This window comes from Phodopus roborovskii, unplaced genomic scaffold (genome assembly GCF_943737965.1).
Source record: "Phodopus roborovskii unplaced genomic scaffold, PHOROB, whole genome shotgun sequence".
NCBI lineage: Eukaryota > Metazoa > Chordata > Mammalia > Rodentia > Cricetidae > Phodopus > Phodopus roborovskii.
This window is the reverse complement of record NW_026126413.1, coordinates 18294494-18321034: the sequence shown is the minus strand read 5'-3', so window position 1 is coordinate 18321034 and position 26541 is coordinate 18294494. Positions and strand designations below refer to the sequence as shown.

Here is a 26541-nt window from a genome sequence, read left to right as displayed (position 1 = left end):
GATGTTCATGAGTTCGAGGCCAGCCTGGTCTATAGTTCGATAGTTCGAGTTCCAGGACAGCCAGAGCAACACACAGAAATCCTGTCTTGAATTCCTCCCCCTGCCAAATAAAAGATAATACAAAAGCTAGACATGGTGGTATTATACATCTGTATACATCTGTTATAAAACTTGAGAGACTGAGGCAGGAGGATTTTGGATCTGAGGACAGTTTGGGCCATATAATAAGACCCAGTCTCAAAACCAGATGAGCGGGGGTGGGGGGGTGGGGGGGTGGGTGGGTGGGTGGGTGGGGGGAAGCCAAAATACTGAAATAATTTAAATCTCAATATATAGATTTTTCTATAGTAACTTCTCTATTTAATTCTATAGTATATAGTATATACTATATATTATATAGTAAAAAAACTTAGTTTTGTGTTTCTGTTTTTCAAAGATGTAAAATGAAAGACTAAGCCTCGCTGTCTGTCCGTCCGTCCATCTATCTATCTATATCTGACTTGAGGCAGGGTCTCACTCTGTAGCTCTGGTTGGCTTGGAACTCATTACATAGATCAGGCTAGCATCAGATTAAGAAATTAGCTTGCCTCTGCCTCCAGAGTTCACCAGGATGCCCAACCAACTTGCTTTTTATAGGTGCCCCCCCCCCCCCGCACACATTTATTTTCTTTGTGTATGTATGTGCACTTACATGCTATGTTCTGAGTGCTGTGGTGCACACGTGGAGGTAGAAGACAATTTATAATATTTTTTTTCTTTTACCATGTGTGTCTATGTTGTCAGACTTGGTGGCAAGGTGGCAAGTGTCTTTTTCTGTTGAGGGATCTCAACAGTTATTTAAATTGATGTTTTAAAAAAGTTTCCTAGCAAATATTCTTTGATTCTGAGCCTCCTTAACTGTAAATTTAAAACTTTGTTATTATTATTATTATTATTATTTTTTATTTTATATGTCTGGGTGTTTTGCCTGCCTGTATGTATGCTCTTGGCACCTACAGAGACCAGAAGAAGTTATCAGATCTTATGGAACTGGGTACAGATGCCTCAGAGCTGTTGTGTGAGTTCTGGAAATTGAACCTGATTCTCTGGAGAAGCAGCCAGTGTTTTTAAGCAACGAAGCCATCTCTCCAGTTCCTACTTGTAAAATTTCATAGAAAGAATGTACCACAGAAACCAGAAGTGTGTAGCTATTAAGTCTTTTTTTTTTTTTTTCTTAAATGGGTGACTGTTTTTACATTAGTAAAGGTGAACATTGACATATTGTGTTATTATTCTGGATTTACCTTATTTTCTATAGGTTACTGTATTGTACTTTCTGTTTATTTCTGAAGGAGCTTTTTGGGCTGTGTACCAACATTTAAATCAGGGCAATCAGAGTCGTGAATTAAATAAAAGGTGGTTTTATTGTGAAAATTCATAGCACTTCTTGTTCTCTACTGGGTGGCATTCTCTTGCATAATAAATTTACTTTTTTTACAGTGCTCTCTCAGAAGAGGAAAAGTCAACATTGCGTGCAGGGCTCATCACCAACTTTAATGAACCAATAAACCAGGTCAGTGACAAAATGAAAAAATGAAAGCCGAGAATGTTCTCCCCTCTTTCTCTTTCTTTCCTTTTTTTAAAGATTCATTTTCTGTCTATTCCTGGCTGTCCTAGAATTCAATACATAGGCCAGGGTGGCATAGAACTCACAGAGGTCCACTTGCCTCTGTCTCCTGGAGTTCTGGGATTGAAGTCGCGTACCACCAAACACATTTTGTTTTGATATTAAAAATAAAATCCTAGCTGTGTATGGTGGTGCACACCTAGTTTCCTAGCATTGGGGAGGTAAAGTCAGGAGAATCAGGGCTTCGTCTTTAGCCACACAGCAAGTTGGAGACCATTCTGAGCTACACAGTAGTTTGTCTTTTTTTCTTTTTTCTTTTTTAGTTTTTTGAAACAGGATTTGGAGCCTGTCCTGGAACTAGCTCTGTAGACCAGGCTGGCCTTGAACTCACAGAGACCTGTCTGTCTCTGTCTCTGCCTTCAGAGTGCTGGGATTAAAGGCATGAGCCACCAACGCCCGGCAGTTGTATGTGTTAATGCTTCTTTCTCCCCACCAAAAATATTAAAAGTCCCTTAACTCATTGCTTCTGTTTGTGATGCTCATACACAGCTTCTCTGCTGGCTTTTAGACTTTGCATCAGTTGCAGCTGTTAAGATTATGGTTAGATTTGATAATTAATGACAAAATTCATGTTACTTTGCAGTATAGTTTATACTTACTAACTTCCTTAGTTTTTAAGACAGTATTTAACAGAAATCTTAAAATAATTGCCCTTTCTCTCTCTCTGTCTCTCTTTCTTAAAAGGTTTTCTTGTGTTTGTTTTGTTTAGGAATTCATTTGGAACAGGTTCTCAAATGGATCCCAACCTGGCCTCTGCTTGTAGTCACCCTGCCTCAGCTTTGTGCGTGCTGGGTTTACAGGCATGTGCCACCATATCTGGTTATTGTAGTCTTACTCTCTATAAATTAATCTTTCCTAAACAGGAACATTTAATGTGCAATTTATTACATGCCTAAAACACGGGGGTATTAGACACCAGAAATTAATTTTAATGATCCAATTAATCTACGTTTTTATTTTGAAGCCTGGGATTGGCTTTAGGTTTCTTAGCTACCACATCTTCAGTTCTCAGTACCCTATGGCAGATAAGTCATGGATCATATGGTTTTATTTTTTCTCTTTCTCTTAGTGTGAAACTTTCTTCTAAGAATAAATTAAATTTGTGTGCAGGTTTAAAATCTTAAGTATTTCTAAAGTAATACTATTTATTATATTTGACATAAAAATTTTCAATACGGTATCTAACATTCTAATGTAGTTTTATCATGACCTGTCAAGTTAGCAGTTCTTAACCTGTGGGTTGTGACCCCTTTGGGTTAGAAAACCCTTTCACTGGGGTTGCCTAAGATCATTGGAAAACATCGATATACATATATACATATATATATATAGTGATTCATAACAGTAGCAAAATTACAGTTGTGAAGTAATAACAAAATAATCAAATGGTTGGGGGTCAGCACAGTGAGGAACTGTATTAAAGGGACGCAGCATTGGGAAGGTTGAGAAGCACTATGTTTTTTGGTTCCTCACAAAGAAGACGGCAGTAAGGGAGAGTTGGTGCTATTTCCTGGGGTTGGTGGGAGGGTTTGAGCAATTGAGGGAAAACATGGCTGACTTGTCCTTTAAGCATCTAGAGCTGATGCCCATTTCTGTTCTTCAGGCAGTGCCAGTCAAATGTGTAGACAAAGACTGCACTTACACTGCTACAGTTCAGGAGCTCAGAGGAGTGTATCTGTTGATCGTGATTTGAAATTAAAACCAGAACTTTAAAAGGATTAATGAATTTAAAAATAAACTATAATTTAGTATAAATAATAATTTTTGAAAATGAGCAATAACTATTTTCAGAACAAAAATAGTGAGAAGAGTAACTTTTCTCTTGAGTGTCTAGTATTGAAATGAGGACTTATGCTTTTTCTTTACTTTGTCTTGATATATAACTTTTGAAAAAGTTACACAAATAAAACCTAACTTGCTGGGGATGGCGACATTCATCTGTAATCTGTAATCTCAGCACTTTTGAGACTGAGGCAGGTTGTGAATTTGAGGCCATTCTGAGTTACATGTTTGGTCCCCTCACCCCACCAAAAAAACTCAAGAAAGATAAAAAAAATAGGAAGACTCATACTGATGTGTAATTAGAAAGGTTTCATAGCTCTTAGAGTCTGAATTATGCTTTAAGGACCACCATCTTAAGTAGTTTAGTATAAGTTTAATCATATTTGTTTAAAATAGTTAATTCCTAATTTTAAAACATGAGCATAATTTTACCCCTTGATTTCGTAATTATTTCTGATGATTACTTTTTTTTTTTTCTCTTTAGATAGCAACTCAGATTGCAGTGCTGATTGCAAAAGTTGCTCGATTGGATTGTCCTAGACAATGGCCTGAACTAATCCCCACTCTTGTAGAGTCTGTTAAAGTCCAGGATGATCTTCGACAGCATAGAGCACTACTTACCTTCTATCATGTTACCAAGACACTGGCTTCCAAACGACTGGCTGCTGACAGAAAACTGTTCTATGATGTAAGTTATTTAGCATAATTACATTTGATTATGAAAGTAATGCTACTTGTGTAACGATGACTGTCATTTTACTTGTTCTAATCTTTTTGGAAAGATTATGAGTGCTTTCTAATCTGCAGTGATATGAATGGAAAGATCACTTAGGTGTCAGTGAGGATGCTTGCTTGATAGGGAACAGTTTGAAAGCAAAGAAATTGGTTTGAGATTGTCAATATAGTAGTTCAGATGTGATAGTCTCTTCAGGAAAACAGTGGTAAAGGGAACGAGTAGGCAGGTGCAGAGTTGAAATTCAGGAATTAGGATGGGCATGTTTAGAGAGTTGTTGATGTAAAGTAGAGATACAATTGTAGGGTTATTGTATTTGTTACTTTTCTTGTCACAGTGATGAAATGCTTGGCGGAAACAACATAAGGGAGGAGTTATTTTGGCCCCTGGTTTCAGTCCACCGTGACAGGGAAGGCACCAAAGTTGACGTTGGCAGGACTTAAATTTTGAAGTCAAAGCATTTTTAAAATATATAAATTGAATTATTCAGCAGCATTTCTTTTAACAGTTGTTGCATGCACCACAACTCCCAGTTGTTTTTGCTTTACTTCTAGTAATCAGAATTAATTCTCTTTAGATTTATCTAAAGAGATGGTTTATCTCTCAAGTTTTTCTTTGAATTTTCCCTACCTTTCCCCCACTTCTAACTTTTTAAACTGTGGCTTGCTTTTCTATGGAAAGATTCTCAAAGTCAAACATGTAGAGCATCCTGGATTACAGTTAACATTAAAGATAACCCATCAATAAAAGCGTGATTTTGGCTTTTTAAAGCTATAATCTTTCTTTATATGTTGCTTTGATTTCCAAATATTTGTTTTTAGCCTAGGCAGTCTCTTAAGTGTTGTGGTTGACTTTCCTGTAGTGTGGTTTTGGTTCCTTTCTGTCTTTTGAAATGCAGGTCTGCCTGGCATCTGATACTAAACTTAGTGGACTGTTTATTGCACTGTGGCGAATGTTCATTTAATTTTCGCAGATCACTGCAGTGCCACTTTTGTTGTGGTTTGCTAATTAGCCTAGAAAACCACACATGGTGGTTGGTGCTCTGTAACTGTTAAATGAGTCATTAGGCTGAGGGTATAATAGCACAGTGAGTTAGTGCTTACTTGCCTAGCAAGCCCAAGGACCTGGATTCAGTTCCAAGCACTACAGAAACAAAGTACCCCCAAATATTAGAAGAGTCGTGCTCTTAGAAATGATCATATTTAAGCTGGGCATGGTGGCACATGCCTTTATTGCAGAACCTGGGAGAGGCCAGCTGGTGGGTTTCTGTGAGTTAGAGGTCAACCTGACCTCCATGTAAGTTCCAGGACAGCCAGGCCTTGTAATAAGATTGTGTCTCTAAAAAATAAGACCAAAAAAGAAAATGTATAAAGCAAAATTTTATGGAACCTGCTGAGTGCTGGGTTCAAAGATGTGCACCACCACCACTTGGCTAGTTTTCCATTTAAAAAAATATGAGTTCATTTTAAAAAATATGGGCTGGAGAGATGGCTCAATGGTTAAGAGCACTAACTGCTCTTCCAGAGGACCCAAGTTCAATTCCCAGCACCCATATGGTGACTCACAATCATCTATAATGAGATCTGGTGCCCTCTTCTGGCCTGCAGGCAAACATGCAGACAGAACACTGTGTATAATAAATAAGTAAATCTCTAAAAATACATGAGTTCATAGTTGTGTTAGTTGCTTTAGGAAATAATGTGGGGCATACTTCAAACTGCTGTCTGCTGCTCAGTGTTCCATTGACTTTTATTTCTTTTCCCCTTTCCATATTTAAATGGATTGATTTCTTTTTAAGAGTGACATTACAGCAGGTAGTGGTGCACTCCTTTAAACCCAGCACTGGAGGGGGGGGGGGAAGCAGAGACAGGTGGATCTCTGTGAGTTTGAGGACAGCCTAGTCTACAGGGTGAGTTCCAGGACAGCCAAGGCTACACAGAAAAACCCTGTCTCTGCGGGGAAAAAAAAGTTTGGAAAAGTTCCTTGTCTTAAAATTATTAAAATAATAGTGCTAGGCATGTAGCTCTTTATGGAATACGTGCTTGCATTTACAAGGTCCTTGGTTTAATTACTATCACTGGGAAAAAATGTACAGTTTTGGCTTTCTTTTGAAGTCAGTTTTAAAATTTTCATTTAATGAAAAGTTCAGAACTTAAAGAAAAACAAAGAAAAAAGAGGAGCTGTCATATAGTAGTTGCTTAAATAACTATCATCATCATTAGTTTTGCTTTATTTATTTATTATTTATTTGTTTACATTTTGTTGAGACAGGGTTTCTCTGTGTAGCTTTGGAGCCTGCCCTGGCACTTGCTCTGTAGAGCAGACTGGGCCCGAACTCACAGAGATCTGCCTGCCTCTGCCTCCCCGACTGCGGGATTAAAGGCATGTGCCATCAACACCTGGCTTGCTTTATCATTTTTGTCTTAAGCTTTTTAGAGTATAAAAGTGGTATACATTCTTTCATATTCATCTGTAAAATAGTGTTGTTTTGCCCTGAGCATAATTTACTTTTTTAATTTAAATACTACAACATTTTCCCTTTTCCTTTCTTCCCTTCAGTCCCTCCTCTTCTCCAAGTCATGGCCTCCCTTTCTTTGTAATTGTTACACACAGCCTAGCCAGTCATTTAATGTTGTTTGTATCTATATGATTTTAGGCTGACTACTTGGTATTGGATAGTCAGTTGAAGGGCTCGTCCTGGAGGAAACTATTTCACTTCCTCTCAGCCTCTATTGTTCTTTGTCTGAGTCGGGCTCTGTGAGATCTCCTTCTACCATGTTAGCGTGTGCATTGGTATTGGACTTTCAGGTCTTTTCCTAATGGGAATTCTGTAGACAGAGGATCTGAGTATTTAAGAATACTTGAAATGCAAAAAAAAAAAAAAAAAAGAGTTAAACCCACTTTTTATATTGGAAGGCATTAAGTGTGTGTTTCTCAGCTAAATTCACCAAACTGCCAGTGGGTGGCAGTCTGTCTTCTATTTAGAAAGAAAACCAACAAATTGGAGTCTGGGCAAAGCAGTTCTCAAGAGTGTTTCATCACATAGTTTATTTGTGTAGTGTTCCACTGAACATTCTTCCCCTGCTACGTTTTTTTAGAAGAAAACATGGAAGAAATACTTTTTATCCTCTTACTTTGTGTACTTCACTGCTTTCTCTTTTGCAGCTGAGCTTTGTAAGCAGACGTCAGTTGATGGCTCTGGTGCAGATGAAGGTTATGCATAGCTTGTGGGTATCATAGTGGGCAGGTTTCTTTCTTTCAATCTGCCTTCCCTGGTTTTACAGTAGGACTAAAAAATTGTTGAAAAGAGCTGAAATACTTGTCAAAAATAATCATAGTAAAAATGACTATTCAAAAGGTGCTACTAGAAGAGGGTTTGCAGTTGGTTCGGAAGAGAGGTTGAGCACAAGGCTGAATGTAAGGAACATGGGAGTTTATAGTCAGAATCAGGAGAGGGTATGGGAGGTGCTAGAGGCTGAGAGGTTACTAGGAGGAAACGTCCAGAATAAGAGGCAGTTTCTGTTTAAATTAACCTAACAGGATTCTGCTAATGAAGGCAGGCCAGGATGATGAGATGCCATCAGGACTGTAGAGGTAAAGAACCTAACCCGATACTGAGAGAGATGTCTATGGGACGGGGCTTTGTCTGACTACCATTCTCAGAAGATTTTTGCTTAAACTGTTCAATGCAGAGTTGGACCAGGAAGTGTAAAAGTCCATGCCTAATTAGGAAAGGGATTTAAGAGAGCCTGACTGGTTTAATTGAGGAGAAGCTGCTTGTCCAAGAGTCTGTGATTGCTTCTGTACTGTAATCTTCTATTTGTGTGGCAGTGTAGGTTACCTTAAAATCCTTAATTTGGACGCTTAGCACATGTCTGATGTCCTTATTTGGGGAACCTTGCTCCAGATGTGGGCTACAGAACAAGCAGTATTAAGAATAAACATTTTCATACTGTCCATTTATCCAAAATGGTATATTGCCCTCATTCAGAAATGTTTGCTGTATGCCAAACATGTTACTTATATAGCTTTTTTATTGGAATAATAATAAATTTTAATAAATAATCTCTTTAGGACTAGAAAAAAGGAAGAATAAAAAGTAGAAAAATAAGAGAGAAAAGTATTAATCGATTAAGATTGTTGTCATTGCTAGGTGGTACACACCTTTAATCCCAGCTCACTGGAGGCAGAGGTGGAGGCAGGTGGATCTCTGAGTTTGAGGTCAGCCTGGTATACAAGAGTGAGTTACAGGACAGCCAGGGCTACACAGAGAAACCCTGTCTCAAAAAACAAACAAAACAAGACAGCAAACAGACAGATAATTGTCATTAATATCTATATTTCAAAAAAGTTTTTGAGATAATATCTTCCCGTGTTACTCAGGCTGGCTTGGAACTTAGGACCTTCCAAATCTCAGCCTCCCAGTTACCTGGAGTGGGTATGCTCAACTTTGACCACTGTTACACACACACACACACACACACACACACACACACACACACACACACACACACCTCTTCTTTGTTGTTCTCTTGAGACATGGTTTTATATAGTCTTGGTTGGTCACTTTGACCACTGTTACACACACACACACACACACACACACACACACACACACCTCTTCTTTGTTGTTCTCTTGAGACATGGTTTTATATAGTCTTGGTTGGTCTTGAATAACCCGATCCTCCTGCCTTTACCTCGCTACCCATCTTAATAGCTATAACTTTTTTTATTTTTATGACAGGGTCTCTTTGCAGCCCTGGATGCCCTAGAACTCACTATGTAGACCAGTCTGGACTTGAACTCACAGAAATCCACTTTCCTTTGCCTCCTGGGTGTTGGCATTAAAGATGTTCATCACTCCACCTGGGCAATACTTATAACTCTTACTGCATTTTTATTGTGTATGCGTGCATGATGTGCTCAGACAATAATGTACCACAATAGGCTTGTAGAAGTCAGAGGACAACATAGTGGAGTTGATTTCTTCTTCTTTCACTCTCTGTGGGATTGGAAATCCAACTTTCTGGGCTATCTCACAAACCCTTTTTTACTTTTGGAGACAGTGTCTCACGTACCCAGGCTTCCCTCAAACTTACTGCATAGCTGAGACTGCACTTGAACTTGACCCTCCCCCACCCTCCTCCCAATTTAACTATTCTTATGATTGCCTGAATTAAACTTTCTTACACATGTTTTTAGAGTCAGGTTTTAAATGTGAAGGATTTTGTGGAACAAGCAAAATTTTATTTTAATGACTTTGATTCAACCATGAAGAAAATGTTCTTTTTTTATCTTAATCTTTTGATTATGATACATTATTTTGAATTTGGGGAGTGAGTGGAGAGGCTTTTATATTTATTGTAATTTGCACTCTCTGCAAACGGTAGATTTTGGTAAAGCAATATTCTGTGTCTTAGTTGAGGTTTCTATCTCTGTATAAGAGACACTATAACCACAGCACCTCTTATGAAGGGAACCATTGAATTGGGGCTGGCTTGTAGGTTCATAGGTCAGAGAGTATGGGTGCTGGAGAAGGAGCTGAGAATTCTACATCTGAGTTGGCAGGCAGCAGGAAGAGAAAGAAACACTGGACCTGGCTTGATCATTTGAAACCTCAAAGCCTACACACCAAGTGACACACTTCTCCAACAAGGCCATAACTACTAAATGCCAAACCTACTAAATGTGCCCCTCCCTAGTGACTACTCGTTTTCAAATCTGTGAGCCTAGGGAAGCCATTCCTATTCTTCTTTTGTTTTGTTTTTTCTTTTTCTGTTTTGATCTTCAAGACAGGGTTTCTCTGTGTAGTCCTGAGCCATTGCTAGTCAAATCACCACATCCTGGTACCAGAAGTAATACTTAGAAGTTATAATAGTTAAGATCATCTTGCTCTTTTGTTATCATTATAAAACACTTAACGTAAGTCTGACCTGATTTTTGAAATGTACTGGTCATTCTGGGTGTCCTGAATTTTCTTTAATATTTTTGCCTTTTGGGGGCTGGTTAAGAACACTAGCTGGTATTATGGAGGTCTTGATTTCAATTCCCAGCAATCACACAGTGGCTCACAGGAGATCTGGTGCCCTCTTCTGACCTGCAGGGATACATGCATAACAGAACACTGTATACATAATAAATGAATCCTAAAAAAATAAAAAAATAAATAAAATTTGTCCTGCTCCTCCTCTCTTACCTACTTATGGCCTTTCTCTCTCCTCTCTTGACTAATTATATGCTTTTTGTTGTTTACATTTACTTGTTATGAAACAGTATCTGTCTGCATATATGTCTGCACACTAGAAGAGGGCATCAGACCTTATTATAGATGATTGTGAGCCACTATGTGGTTGCTGGGAATTGAACTCAGGACCTCTGGGAGAGCAGTCAATGCTCTTCACTTCTGAGCCATTTCTCCAGCTCAAGTTAACTCTCTTTTTAAGCTTAATCTTTTATTAGTTTATTTACTAATGACAGGGTCTTTGTGTAGCTCAGCCTGGCTTCAAGTGTGAGGTTCTCTTTCCTTAGTCTCATGAGTATTGAAGGTGTAAGTGTGCACCAATCTGCCTAGTTTAATTGTGATCTAAATTGGGCCTTTGTTTGCTTGTTTGCTTGTTTGTTAGTTGAGATGGGTCCTCACTGTGTATGACAGGCTGACCTGTGATTCTCCTGCCTTAGTTTCCCTGGAATATATACTGTTTTAAGAGACTAATTCTTTAGGTTTGTGTCTCTGTGTGTCTAAAGCAATAACCAGTGAGCACTACAGTCATTACTGTATATTGTAGTTACAAGTCTTTGAAGCATCACCACCAATACTTTTCAAATCTCACTGATGATGTGTTTGTTGTTGTAAGACCACAATGTAATTGATTTGTAGTTGTAACTTATTATTAAACAAGTAACATATGCAAATTTGATTCTTTTCCTTGCAGTTAGCTTCTGGAATTTATAATTTTGCCTGTTCTTTATGGAATCACCATACGGACACATTCCTGCAGCAGGTTTCTTCTGGCCATGAATCTGCAGTTCTCAGTTCGCTAGAACGAACACTGCTGTCCTTAAAAGGTACTGTCAAACAAGATGTTCACCTTTGAGTGCTGTGCCTGGGACAGAGCTCTTTCTCAGTTGCACTTGGGAAAAATGGGTTGATTTCTCTGTAAGAAGTAGAGAGCTTTTCATCTAATGGATAAGAGCACGCATCTTTCTTGTGCTTCTATTTTCATGTTTCTCAGTCTGGGCCTGACTTTTATCGTTGTCCTGTTAAGGTTCCAGTCCTATAGGCTTGGTTAAATGGTGTCTCTCAAGTCTCTTTTCCTTGATCTTTGATGTTTGTGCCTCAGGCTTGCCTGGATTTTAGGAGATGGCAGTAGGGATGCTATTTGGCCTCTGCTTTCCTATACCGTGTTTGTGAGCGTCCTTGGAGCATCATTTCCATTTTACCTTCCGTGAACCAACTTACTCACCTTACTGAATATAGCCCGTGTTTTTTTACCTTCTGACCCACACGTTCGTCTGTTTGTTATCACTGCCCATCCAGTCCTCTTCCAGAAACGGTTCAGTGGCTACGTCTGGGGGTCCTTTTTGTTTTGTTTTTTATTTTTAATTAGCTTTTCCTCATAGAACTTTTTTTCTCTTCCTAAACTCCACAGGAAGTTCTTTACATCTTTATTTATAAGATCTTTAGTCATACTCAGCGCCATACCTTGGAATCTCTCATTGTGCATTCTTGGCAATCACTGTCTGAGGGCATCGGTTACATGAATTGATTAGATGGGGTCTGCACAGCACCCAATCTGTGAGCCCATCTCGGTGCAGTCTGTAAATAAACGTGTAAATGGTTTTAAATGACTATCCACATTTTAAGAAATTAGGTTGTAGACCATCGTATGCCTAGCTTTTTTTTTTTTTTTTTTTTTTTTAAATACAAGCTGACATGAAACTCAGTATATAGGTTACCCAGGCTGGTCTTGAAATCATAGGGATCTGACTTCCTTTGCTTCCTGGGTTCTGGGATTAAAGTTGTATACTACCACACCCAGCCTAAATTTAATTTTAATATATGGTCTTTGGGCTCATGAACATATCTAATAGATAATTATATAGTAATGTAGATAATAATGCTTATTTAATGAAGTTGCTTTAATTTTGTCTTGTGTTGGGATGAGGCCCAAATTGAAGAGGCCCTGTCTTCTACCCTCTTCTTCCAGATTGTCTGGTGCTATCATCCTTGTTGTGGAATTGTGCTGCTTTACATATATTACACTGTTGAATCCTTTAATAATTATCAAGTCAGATGGAGTAACCACATTTTCCATGAGGAAAGTGGATATAGAAAAATTGCAGATTTTGAGATACTGAGAAAGAATTTAAACCGAGCTTCGACTTAAAATCCATTATCTTAATTGTTTCTGTGCACTCTAGTCTATTCCCGATATGGAAAGAATGTAGTTTTTCATTGGTTTTAAGAGACACACTATATCTTCATAGAGCCTAAAGTAGTAGCTTTTAGTTTATCTTAAAATTTCTAAGAATTAATTACCCTCAGTTTGAATAGGTCTTACTAACAGTTATATATGCAGTATAGCTACATGTGAGAACAAACATTTCTTATTTTGTTCAGAAAAAGTAGGCTTTGTACTTAACCAGATAACTTGGGGTTGCCTGTCTATCTACAGAGTGAGAAAACAAACGTCTTTGAGCTTGATTCATTATAAATATGATTGTAATAGAATAAAATATGAAGAAATACGGTTCAAATGGAACTTTCTTTGCTTTTCAGTGCTGCGTAAGTTAACTGTGAATGGATTTGTGGAACCTCATAAGAATATGGAGGTGATGGTAAGAAACAAAGGATTTATGATAAATGACCTTGGCAAAATGTTTGGTGTTTTTTCTGACTGTCTACAACATATTCTTTTTATCTGGCATTGATCTGGAACAGTTTTAAATTAATTGGCCATATAGGTTTGGTTGTAGCTTTTACCATTCTCTGTAAGTTATAGTGAATTTTATAGTGTCTGCTTTCATCAAAGTGGCTGTTATATAAAGGAGGGGAAATGGGCCTAGGGTAGTTTTCATTTTGTCAGATACACAGACAGTGCTAATTTGAATTTAAGTCAAAGTGAATTCCTATAGGTGCATTCCAACTGTCAGTTAATTTTTTGGTTTTTATATATTTAAAAATGAAACATTTTTCTCTTCATACCAGTAATATGTAATCTTTACAGGAAGCTTGATGAATAAATACATCAGCCTTAGATGTAGTTAGTTTTAATGTGCTTGCTTGCCTTCATATATATAAGGCCCTGTGTTAGACTCCTAGCACTGCAAAATGAAAACTCTTACATTCTTTTGCTGTGACCAAACACAGTGACAGAGAAAGCATTTGGGCTTATGGTTTCAGAAGGTTAGAGTCCGTGGTGCAGCAGAGGTTTTCTGACAGGAGCAGCTGAGGGTTCATGTCTGGAACTGTAAGCAGGAGGCAGAGGACACTGGGAATGGCATGGGTCTCTTTGTTTTTGTTTTTTTGTTTTTTGAGACAGAGTTTCTCTGTATTGCTTTGGAGCCTGTCCTGGAACTAGCTCTGTAGAACAGGCTGGACTCGAACTCATAGAGATCTGCCTGCCTCTGCCTTTGCTGGAATTAAAGGCATGTGCCACCAATGACTGCATGGGAATGGTATGAGTCTTTTGAAACCACTAAAGCAGTCCCACTAACCGGGGAGCAAGTATTTAAATCTATAATCTATGGTGGGTGGGTATTCTTAATCAAACCACTACAACCCATAAACGAACTGTGTGTAAACTTTATGTGTGTGTGTACAACCTTATACAATCCCATATAAGTTCTTTTCCTAGTTACTGTCCTATTGCTTTGAGGAGACACCATGATCAAGGCGCTTATAAACAAAAACATTTAATTGGGAGCTTACTTACAGTGTCTGAGGGTGGTCCATGATCATTGCAGCAGGAAACATGGGGGCAGGCAGGCGTGGCGTTGAAGCAACAGGAGCCGAGAGCTCATGTCCTGGACTGTAGGCAGCAGCCGAGGGAGAGTTGACTGGGCTTGGTTTGGGCTTTTGAAACACCCTCAATGACATCTTCCTCCAAGAAGGCCACACCTCCTAATTCTTCCTAAGCGTTCCCCAACTGAAAACCAGCCACTCAGTGAGACTATTGGGATCATTTTCATTCAGCCCACTACAGTTGTACTATATATTCGCTGTTGATACATAGCCATCTGTTTTTTCTTCTTTGCAAAAGCATATAGCTATATGATTTCTGCTTAAATATAAATTGGTTTTCATGATGTGTTTACATGTTCTGTGGGGATGCTTTGGGGGGGCTGCATGGAGTTGAGGGAAGTAGTACATTGAGTTAGGGTCTCCTAAAAGATATTGAAGAAGTTAACTATTATATTCCTGTTAAAGATTGGCTTATGATGAGGATTTGTTGCTAAGCATGATGCACACCTGTAACATTTACTTGGTGTGGTCTGACAGGAAGCCTGCAAGTTTGAGAGTCCAGATTGGGTAATTTAGCAAGATAGTATCTCAAAATAAAAAGCTGTAAGGAGTACTTATTGGCCAACAGTGCTTTATTCATTAACCAGTATGAGAAACATTTACAGAATGACATCTCTCATCAAAAAGGTGTTGGAAAATAGCTTAGTAATGTAGCACTTGCCTAGCATAAATAGTCTTGAGTTTGTATTCGTGATCCTTCTCCTTCAGTCTCTGGCATGTTGTCCTTGTAGGCATATTTGACCACACCTAGCTCTCCTGGGCACTTTTATAAAAATTACGTGCTAGATGTATTAGTATCGTTGACAAAAAGCATGAGGTTATGTTTATAACAGAATACTTTGAGACATTTTAAAATATATTTTTTTCTAGGGTTTTTTATATGGAATATTTGAACGTCTCAAACAGTTTCTGGAATGCAGTAAGTACTTCCACTGTAGGTTTGACTGTAGAACTGACATTCATTACTGTTTGTTATTCATTAATAGCTGGGATTAATGAGGGTTACTATAGATTAGTGAATTACTCCTAATTCATTCTACTCTGTACACACAAATATGTAGATAGAGATTTGTCTTAGTATCACATTTGGACAGTCTGGTTGAGGCCTTGGGAGTGGGACAGATCCTGTATGTGGCTAGAATATTTCTTAGACATTGTGTATTAACTGTTGAGGGTGCATCAGAAACTTAGTTTTTTTCTCCATATACCTGCCTTAACCTGACTCTAGAGAAAACCCTCTTGTAAAATTCTGTGTTGTATTTTCATTCCTTTAACTAATACTGCTACACTAGGCATGGTAATTTTATGTTTAAGAAATAGTAAGTGCATAGTATGTTCCAAGTCCTATTTAGATTCCTGTAGATTATCTCTTTTAGTATGGTTTATATATTACTATGATACTAGTGTCCTTTCTTAAGTTATACTTTATGCAGTATTTTGTAATTCAAAGCTCCACAAAGAAAATTTAACACTATGTTTGTGTTGTACTTTTATTGGTGATCTGTTATCTTGTCTCTTCCATAGATATAATTGTGAACACCTTTGCTTGGGGTTCACTTTCTCTCTCTCTCTCTCTCTCTCTCTCTCTCTCTCTCTCTCTCTCTCTCTCTCTCTGTGTGTGTGTGTGTGTGTGTGTGTGTGTGTGTGTGTGTGTGTACACTTAGTATATTTAGACACTTACTATCTCAATCTTAATCTCATTTGTAGGGGCTGTTGATTACTTTATGCCTGTCAATTTTAATTTAACAAATACTCTGTTGGACCTGTTGCCAGGCAGTTTCTTGCATTATGTAGTAATTTTTTAAAAATAGGTCACTTTTGCTCTGGTCATCACTAAGAGAGTAACAAAGTTAGTTGAATGAGATATATGTTAAAGCAAATTATAGAAAGTGATTAGAGAGTGAAGGAGTTGAAAGACTGATAGTATTCAGAGTGTAAAACTCAAGTGGAAGACTTTTCAGAATAAATTTTTTTGTAAAGTATGACAAAATGATAATGAATACATTATTCTTTGGGCACTTTGTGTTATTTGAAAATGTTTCAAATACAGCTGATTTAAATGTCTTTAAAATGTGATTTGTAATTTGTTGCTAAATTATTATCACTTATTTAAAACTGTGTTCACTTTATATTTTAGGATTAATTTTGTCTATTGTAACATTGATGATTATTAGGTACAAATCTTGTTACTGCTTTTTCAGTCATGAATTTCTTAGGTGAAGTATCTTATTTTTTGTTAAAGTTTTGATGCTTTCTGTGATTTTACAGATTATTAAAAACTTGAATTGTATTCCTAATAGGTAGAAGTATAGGTACAGATAAGGCGTGCCGAGACAGACTGGAAAAGACCATCATTCTTTTTACTAAAGTGGTAAGTGTTCTTTTTCTGTTATGTATGTGTGTAAAATACACCCTCATATTTAGAAAGGAAAATATATTTGTAATAGTTTTTGCTTTAAGGAAAGGAAAGTTATGTTTTGAGTCTTCATTGGAAAGCTGAAGATTACCTTTGTGTTTTTAAACTTTAAGAATATGTATAATAATTAAATTTACATGCAGAATGTCATAGTGTTTAAGTCATCTTGGTGTAAAAGAATCAATTCTGGCTGGTTATGTAGTGGCTAGTGACTGGCCTAGCACGCAATAATAAGCCTTTGGTTATGTTATCAGCACTGGGAAAAGAAAATCAACTCTAATGAACATAAAGCTGATTTTTGTGGTGTCTGTTGTTCTTAGATTTGTTAGAGAACTAAGTGAAAAAGGAAGTAGCGGCTCAGCCAGCAGATCAGATGCAGCTGGCAACTGTAATGTCACGCGTGTACTCAGTGAATTTCAGATCATTGTCACAATTACCGCATCTTTTGAATGGAATTTATGGTACTGTACTAAGCAGTGCATATAAATGCTTGGTACAAGTTTTATAGAATAATTTATGAAAATTAAGGCTTGGAGAATTGAAAAATAAAAAGAATTGTGTTATGTTTCTTAGGAAGGCCTTGTTTTGGAGACTATTTGCATACAAAATAGGCACTTGAAGATTGTCAGAATATCTGATTTTCTTTTATTGATGCTCTAGTATTAGGGTTAGATTTGAATGTCTGTTGTCTTCATTTCTTAAATTCTAAGTAGTGTCAGCCATCAAAATTAACTCAGTTTAACCTTTAAAAACCCAATATAAAACTGACTTATTCATTCATTCATTCATTCATTCATTCATTCATTCATTATTTACTTATATAGTTTGAGACAGGGTCTCTGTTTAGCTCGACAGTCCTAGAAATCACTATGTAGAAGACCGAGCAGGGTTTAAACTCACAGAGATCTGCCTGCCTCTGCCTCCTGAGTGCTGGGATCAAAGGCGTGCATTACCACTCCTGGCTTGATTTAGATTCTTAACACAAAGCAAACAAATGGGAAGATGAAGTTAAGTCAGAGAGGCAGTGTGTATCACTGACACCCGCCTGCTTCTTTGCTGCTAGTTCCTGCTAGCTACCAGATAGTAGCTGAGGGAGATTTCTTCTTTAAAAAGGATTCCAGCAAATAATGTAAGAGAAATATATACTGTCATCATTTTGTACTTCCTAAGGAAATAACAGATGCAGGCAGGGATCGTCCCTGGCTGCATAGAAAGGCTGCTGAAAAGCATTGGGTGCTCACTTACCAGCTAGCCTTGTAAATAGAGTGCCAACATTGTGCACACAGTCTGTTTTAGAAACTGCATTGGTTACTTACTAGACTGTTGGGGTTTCTTACTTCTCTTAACTCTGTATTCTATTCTACTTTTTAGAACAAGTTGTCAGTGATAACTTCACAGGACATTTATATTCGTAATATCCAAAGTTTGCTAAAACTTTAAAAATGGGAACATTTCAAATAGATTGAATTGCTGAGTCCACTGAGTCCCCATGAAGTTACCCCTCACCTTCAGCAACTGTCAATTCATAGTCATAGTAGTCTTCTTTGTTTTTTTAAGGGCAGGATCTCACTATGTACTCTTGCCTGGCCTGGAACTCATGAGGTTGTCCAGGCTGCCTTGAACTCTTGTCTCTGCTTCTACTGACATGAAAAGCTTTGTCTTGTTCTCTTTTATGTTCATGCTGACCTTTGCTAATTATTTCAAAGCGAATCCTAAATAAGATCTTTTCCCAGTCTGTGGGCTGCCATTTGGTCTTGTCAACTGTGTCCTTTGCCTTATAGAACCTTCTAAGTTTGAGGAGGTCACATTTATTAATTGTCGATCTCAGGGTTTGTGCTACTGGAGTTTTGTTCAAGAAGCGGTCTCCTGTACCAATTTGTTCAAGGATACTTCCCACTTTCTCTTCTAAGAGGTTCAGTGTGGCTGGATTGATCTTGAGGTCTTTGATCCATTTGGACTTGAGTTTTGTGCATGGCGATAGACACGGGTCTATTTGCAGTCTTCTACACACCATCATCCAGTTGTGCCAGCATCATTTGTTGAAGATGTGTTCCTCCCCCCATTGCATACTTTTAGCTGTTTTGTCAAAAATCAGGTGTTTGTAGGTGTGTGGTTTAATATCAGGATTTTCAATTCAATTCCATTGGTCTACTTGTCTGTTTTTGTGCCAATACCAGTCTGTTTTCAGGACTATAGCTCTGTAGTAGAGCTTAAAGACAGGGATGGTGATGCCTCCTGAAGTTCCTTTATTGAGGGCTGATCTCCAAAATATACAAAGAACTCAAGAAACTAGTGAACAAAATACCAAGTAACCCTATTAAAAAATGGGGTACAGAACTGAATAGAGAACTCTCAATAGAGGAAATCAAAATGGCTGAAAGACACTTGTGAAAGTGTTCAACATCCTTAGCCATCAGGGGAATGCAAATGAAAACAGCTTTGGGATACCATCTTACTCCTGCCAGAAAGACTCAAATTAGAAACACCAATGACAACTCATGCTGCAGAGGATGTGGAGAAAGGGGAACACTCCTCCACTGCTGGTGGGAGTGCAAACTCGTGCAGCCATTTTGGAGAGCAGTATGGCGGTTCCTCAGGAAAATGGGAATCAGTCTACCACAGGACCAGGCAATCCCCTTCTTAGGCATATACCCAAATGATCTGCATCCACGCAACAAAGACATGTGTTCAACTATGTTCATAGCAGCATTATTTGTAATAGCAAGAACCTGAAAGCAACCTAGATGCCCCTCAACTGAAGAATGGGTAAAGAAGATGTGGCACATTTACACAATGGAATACTACTCTGCGGGGAAAAAAAACATAATGGAATCTTGAAATTCACAGGCAAGTGGATGGAACTTGAAGAAACCATTCTGAATGAGGTAACCCAGTCACAAAAAGAGGAACACAGTATGTACTCACTCATATATGGATTTTAGACCTAGAGCAAAGGATCACCAGCCTATAATTCACACCACCAGAGAAACTAGGATACAAGGAGGATTCTATGAGATTCATATAAAGACCCTCACAGAAGGGGAAAGGGACAAGACCTCCAGAGCATATGGGGAGTTGGGGGGGGGGCAGTGAGTGGAGAGGGAACTAGGAGAAAGAGAAGGGGAGGAGAGGAAAGCACGTGGGACTAGTCAGGGGAGGAATAGAAGAGAGAAGAGAGGGAGAGGGAGAGGGGGGGGGGAGCCATTATAGGTTTGAAGAGAAAACTGACTCTAGAGAAATGTCCAGAGATCTACAAGGATGACCCCAACTAACAATCTGAGCAACAGTGGAAAGGCTACCTTATATGCCCTTCCCTGATAATGAGATTGATGACTAACTTATCCACCATCATAGAGCCCTCATCTAGTAGCTGATGGAAACATAAACAAACACCCACAACTAAATACTGAGCCGAACTGGAATCCTGATGCAGAGAGGGAGGACAAGACCAGACTGCAGAAACACAGAGACAACTGACCTGAACAAGGAGGAGCTAACAGGCCCCCAGACTGATAGCTGGGAATCCAGCATTGGACTGACTCAGACCCCCTGAACATGGGTCTCAGCTAGAAGGCCTGGGCAGTCTCAGGGACCTCAGTCAGTGGAACCAGGATGTATTCCTGGTGCACAAAAGGACTTTGGGAGCACATTCCCCATGGAGGGATACTCCTTTAACCTAGATACAGGAGAGAAGTCCTAGTCCCTACTCCAAATGACTTGACCGATTTTGATGACCCCTCCTGGAGGGCATCACCCTACATGTGGATTGGGGGTGGGTAGGAGAGGAGGGTGGTTAGGGGATGAGAGGGTGGGAGAGAGGGAAAGAGGGAAGGAGGGAACTGGGATCAAAATGTAAAATAAAAATAAATAAATTAATATAAAAACATTTTATAGTCCCATTCTCCCCCCCAAAAAAATTCTAAATAAGATTCCAATAATGCCAGTTAGCCAGCCTGCTGTCAGTCTGTCTATCTTTCCGTCCATCTGTCCGTCTGTCCATCCATGACAACAGAGTACCCCAAGTTCAAAGTATAACTTTGAACTTGATAGTTAGCTCTGATCCTGTAGCCTCTGCTTCCCAAGTGCTAGGATTACAGGTGTGCAGCACCACCCTTGGGATCCTTTCCCCCCCTGCTACTGACTTGTTTGTTAAGATAACAAGTACTTTAATGTAGCAATTAAAAAACAATTCCGTTTATTCACTTGGGATAGGAGACAGGATAAGTATGCCACAGGTTACATGTGGATGTCAATAAACATCCAACTTCTATGAAGGACCTGGGGATTGCACTCAGGTCTGCAGGTTTGGCAGCAACTAATTTTACCTGCTGAGTCATTTTGCCAGCCCACTCTGTAACATTTGACTACTTGTAACCTCATGTGTGTTATTTAACATGTTCTTTGTCTCCACATTTCACTGTCACATTCAGGTCATTTGCTAGGGGCAGGCTTTGATAAGACTGCTGTCTGGTGGTCCTGTTTTGATACTATTTCACAGTAGGAAGACAGCATCTGACTCTGTGCAAGGCTGGATTGATGAGGGACCTCTTATAGCTCTTTCTACTTTCCCCATAAACAGCTGTTATTGCCTAGGACTTAGACAGTGATAACATTCTAATTTCCTTACTTCTTTCCTGTTAGCTGCAAAGAGGACATTTCTCTATTAATAACTATTTGATATCTCAAAATATGGTTCATAAGAAAGGCAATCTTATTTTTAATGACTTCCTCTTAACTATTCTTCTTAAAAGCCTGTATTATATAGCTAATGTTTTTATATCATATTTACTCATTGTTACCAAGTTAATCATGGTGGTATCTTTTTTTTGGTCCCTACATTAGAAATACTAGAAAATTCTTTATGAGGTATAGCTTGGGAAAAATCAGTGTTTTGTGATATATTCCAAGAAAGGTTATAGTGTCTGTGAAACTGGTTTAACCTGGGTTCTCATGAAGGTTTAAAGCTACTTAGTAAATTTATAATTGGAGTAGTATATTCTATAAAGAATTTGAACAAAATACCATTGAATCTTTTTTCTTTACAGCTTTTGGATTTCTTGGATCAGCACCCCATTTCATTTACTCCTTTAATTCAGAGGTCATTGGAATTTTCTGTAAGCTATGTTTTTACTGAAGTTGGTGAAGGCGTTACATTTGAGCGATTCATTGTCCAGTGCATGAATCTTATTAAGATGATTGTCAAAAATTATGCATATAAGCCATCCAAAAATTTTGAAGGTAATACTCCACTGTTCTAAAAATATTTAATTCAAATGTGATGTAATTAGTATTTTGATACAATTTCTTCATTTTAATCTGAAAAACAAATCTATTGGTATGAGAAACAATTTACAATTTAATTTGTGAAAACTTGCTTTCAAAAAGTCAGATCATTTATATTTACTGAACTGTTTTGTAGCACACAAGATGATTTGAAGCTTACACAGTTTAAGAATTGTATTCCACAATGCCACTACAGCTCTTGTTGTATTTACTACTATTTATAGAATAAAAATTTTTCTGACTGTAAAGTTGAGTTGCTTGCAGACAAGGTTGAATTACATGCCATGTTATTTGAAATGCTTTCATGTGTAGGTGTCAAGACAAATGAGGGAGTCTTGTAGAAGGAGGGAAGAAGGGAGAGACGGATCGAGAGGGAGGTCATTTTATATGTTGGGACAACAAAGCACTTGTGTGTAGTACACTTTAGTGCTTAAGATGGGGCTGGACTGATGGATTGGTCTATTCCAAATAACAGGAATATGTCATAATAAATACCAAGAGATTCATACCAAAGTATGTCTTTTTTTCTGAAAGTCTACTTTTCATTGCAGTTATAAGATCCAACGTAGAGAGAAGAGCTATCCTGTTAACTGGGGGATTTTGTTTTTCTAGATAGCAGCCCTGAAACAATCGAAGCCCATAAGATTAAGATGGCATTCTTCACATATCCCACGTTGACAGAAATATGTCGAAGATTAGTCTCTCATTATTTTTTATTAACTGAAGAAGAACTGACAATGTGGGAGGAAGACCCGGAAGGCTTTAGTAAGAATTAACTCTTCAGTTTTCACATGACTTGTCTCCCTGTCATAAGCAAATAGGTGTTTGAATGATAGGGGCAAAGACATGCATTTAATATAGCACTTTTCATCTTGGCTTTTCCTTCTTTCTCTCCCTTCCCCCCCTCCCTTCTTCCCTCCCTTACCCTCCTCCTCTCTCTCCCTCCCTCTTCCCCTCCTCCCTTCCTCCCTCAGAGCTGTGTAGCTCTGACTGTCCTGAAACTCACTGTATAGACCACGCTGGCCTTTAACCTGCCTCTGTTCCCAAGTGCTGGGATTAAATGCATGTGCCACTACACCTTTGGCTTTTTAAAGTTAAGTTAGGAGTTCCAGTGGTGTAGTTGCTTAATGTGTGTGTGCTGCTACACAATTAGCTTACCTTCTTTGGATTGAACCCAGGACCTCACAGATACCAAGCATGTCTTCTACTCCAAGCTGTTTGTTTTGTTTTGTTTTGTTTTAAATTACATTTTACTTATTAGTGAGTAGGTACATGTGCCTACACAGTTAGAGGTTCTAGGTCACAGGGAGGGAACTCTGGTAGTCAAGTTTGGCAGTAAGAACTGTTACCCTCTGAACCACATGCATGCCCCAGAGAATTGTTCAAATGCTTGCTATTTTCTTTCATTTCCATATTCCTTAACAGTTCTGTCTGAATTTTACTATTTGATAGATGAGCAGCATAAGTTTGCCAAGGTCCTTGTTATAGAAAACAAAAGAATCCTGTGTCTACATGGGGGAGGGCTTAGGCCCTGCTCCAAATGATATGACAGACTTTGAAGATCCCCCATGGAAGGCCTCACCCTCTTTGGGGAGCAGAAAGGGGATGGGATGGGGGTTGAGGGAGCAGGGGAGGAGGGGAGGGTGAGGGAACTGGGGTTGACATATAAAACAAGCTTGTTGCAAATTTAAATAGAAAAATATCATAAAATAATCCCGTGTCTAATAAAATGTCTGTGTGGACCTGTAGAGATGGCTTACTGAGTACAGTGTTTATAGCTGGGAGTGTGAGGATCAGAGCTTGGGTACCACGTGGACATAGTGGCCCACCTGTAATCCCAGGTGCAGGATGTGGAGACAGAATTCCTGGGGCAAACTTGTTAACTAGATTAGCCTAAGTGGGCCCAGTAAGAGATCCGCGTCACTGTATAAGTCATTAAAGAAAACACCACTTTTATGCACTTACGGACCCATACTCAAATGAACATATAATACTCATATTTACACGCATGTATACATGTATATAATGCCTCTGTGTGAAGCCCTTTGGCTGTACTGGGACATAGGCGATTTTAGCTCTTTCTACCAATTTGACTATATGCCCATAGTTACACGTGTTGCTTAAGTATTTAAGATGGCCTAAACTTTTGAGGTTAGGTATCCTCTCTGCTTTTATTCAGGAGTTAATTTAAGCTATTTGGAAAGTGGATTATTTCATTGTACAGTTCATCCTTTTTTCCCCTAACTAGAATCTTATTTTTTTTTAATGTAATAATTTCGTAATGTGTAAATGAATCTTGAATTTTTGTTTGTTTGTTTTTTGTGACAGGGTTTCTCTGTGTAATAGCACTGGCTGTCCTGGAACTCACTTTGTAGACCAGGTTGTTTTTGAACTCACAGAGATCTACCTGCCTCTGCCTCCCGAGTGCAGGGATTAAAGGCTTTGACACCACTGCCCAGTGAATTTTGAATCCTTACAGTTTTTGTTTTTTGTTTGTTTGCTTGTTTGTTTGTCTTTTTGGGTTTATTTTCTTTTTGTCCTAAAATGTTTTTACTTGAACTTTAAATATAAAGAGAAAGTTTGTGGGAAGTGTGACAGGTTTTAACTTGAGAGTCATGACTGTAAGCATTAAAATGATTCTCAGGGCAGGGCTGTAATGCCATATTGTGTATTGTCATATAATGGGGAAACACAGGAAGGTTGAGCTTTCTTCCACTAAGAACTTTTTTCCCACAAATTTTTTTTTCAGGAAAACAAGAGTGCTCAAAAGGGATTTAATGAGCAATTCATGGAGATTGTAAAGTACACAAATGTGATTTGTAGCAGGAGGAAAGGAGTCTGTGTAATCTCCAGTTGTCAAGGATATGCATCTAGTGTTAGGTGTCAGACAATCCACATGAATGCTATGCTTTTGGAAGCGTCACTCTGGTGTTTGTGGAGAGCATTACTTGTCGTGTTTTTAATTGCAGCAGTGGAAGAAACAGGAGGAGACTCATGGAAATACAGTTTGAGGGTGAGTGTTGACGGAGAGAAAAGTTGATGGGGGCCTAGAGTATTAATCGAAAATTCCTCATTGAGTTGGGTTCAGTGTCTGTAATTACAAAAATATTCCAGAGAAAAATAATTACATCGTGGGTTTTAGTCTGAATTTTTTTTAAGATGGGGTGGTAGACTGCTATTTTCTTTGTTAATAAACTTATTTGGGAAATAATTATCAACACACAAATAGAAGATGTTTAAATGAAACCTTCCCCTTTTGTGTTAGAATGATCCCCTTTAGATATTTTCTTGATAAAGTTCTTTTTGATACCTTTTTCATTTTTTTTTTTTTTTTTATTTTGGTTTTTCCAGACAGGGTTTCTCTGTAGCCCTGGCTGTCCTGGAACCCTCTCTATAGACCAGGCTGGCCTTAAACTCAGAGATCCATCTCTTTGAGTGCTGGGATTCAAGGCATGTGCCATCATCACCAGGTTGATACATTGTTTGTTTTTTTTTTTTTTCGAGACAGGGTTTCTCTGTGTAACTCCTCTGGCTGTCCTAGAACTTGGTTTGTAGACAAGGCTGGCCTTGAACTCACAGAGATCCTACCTCAACCTCTTGAGTGCTGGGATTAAAGGTGTGCACCACCACTGCCCAGAGTTACCTTAATTTTCAATAAAGTATTTTTTATTGTTTTACAGTTTTATACACTAATTTAGTGATATGCTATATTATTCTTACTAAGTATGATTCTCAGATCAGTCTATTGCTTTCAGTTATAGGATACTTTTAAGAGACATTTATTGATAAGATATTACATTTAAGAATATTTGTAAAATGTGCATATTGAGCTGTTCTTTGTTAATTATTTTTACATAACTTGATAATTTTTTTGTGTGTGTTGTGTGTTTTGGGGTGGATGGGGTCTCTGACTGGGTTTCACAGTGTAGACCAGGCTAACCTTGAACTTGAAAGGTTATGCTTCTTTCTGCTTCCTACATGCTAGGATTAAAGCACATGTGCCCATCACATACATGACTTGTTTTTTTTTTTTTTTTTTTTTTTTTGTTTCTATTTTAAATACTTTATTTAGAGACAAGGTCTTACTATATTGTCCTGGCTGGTCTGGAATTCACCATGTAAACCAGGCTGGCTTTGTTCAGAGGTCTGCCTGCCTCCCAAGTACTGTCATTCTTGGCCAGATTTTACTTTTATTTTAAAGTAAGTGTGCGTGCGTGCGTGTGTGTGTGTGTGTGTGTGTGTGTCTGTCTGTCTGTCTGTCTGTCTGTCTGTCTGTCTGTCTGTGTGTCTGTGTGTCTGTGTGTAGGTTTGTGCACATCAGTGCCCATGAGACCAGAAAAGGATGCTGGTCCCCTGGGGTTGGAGATACAGGCAGTTGTGAGCTGCATGGCATAGATGACTTAAAAAATGTGTATGCATGTTTTGCCTCCCATGTATTCTGGGCACCTCTTATGTGTCTGGACCCAATGAGGCTAGAAGGTGGTGATGGATTCTCTGGAACTGGTGTTACAGAAAGTATTATCTACATGTGGATGCTGGGAATCAGACCCAGGTTCTCTGGAAGAATAGCTAATGCTCTTAACCTCTGAACCATCGCTGCAGCCCTGTGACTCAGTGCTTATCTGTTGTTTTTTATT

The 26541-nt window shown here is 38.4% G+C and overlaps 1 protein-coding gene across 2 annotated transcripts in view; it reads left to right on the top strand.

Annotated features, from left to right (window-relative positions):
- Ipo11 (importin 11) overlaps nt 1-26541 on the top strand; it is a 112572-nt gene that overhangs the window by 15207 nt on the left and 70824 nt on the right. For both annotated transcript variants that reach the window (XM_051182895.1, XM_051182894.1), the window contains exons 4-12: nt 1480-1552; nt 3933-4136; nt 11114-11246; nt 12961-13019; nt 15076-15124; nt 16506-16576; nt 21667-21859; nt 22517-22669; nt 24874-24917. In XM_051182895.1, coding sequence (XP_051038852.1) covers nt 1480-1552; nt 3933-4136; nt 11114-11246; nt 12961-13019; nt 15076-15124; nt 16506-16576; nt 21667-21859; nt 22517-22669; nt 24874-24917 — 979 coding nt within the window. The remainder of the gene's footprint in view (nt 1-1479; nt 1553-3932; nt 4137-11113; nt 11247-12960; nt 13020-15075; nt 15125-16505; nt 16577-21666; nt 21860-22516; nt 22670-24873; nt 24918-26541) is intronic.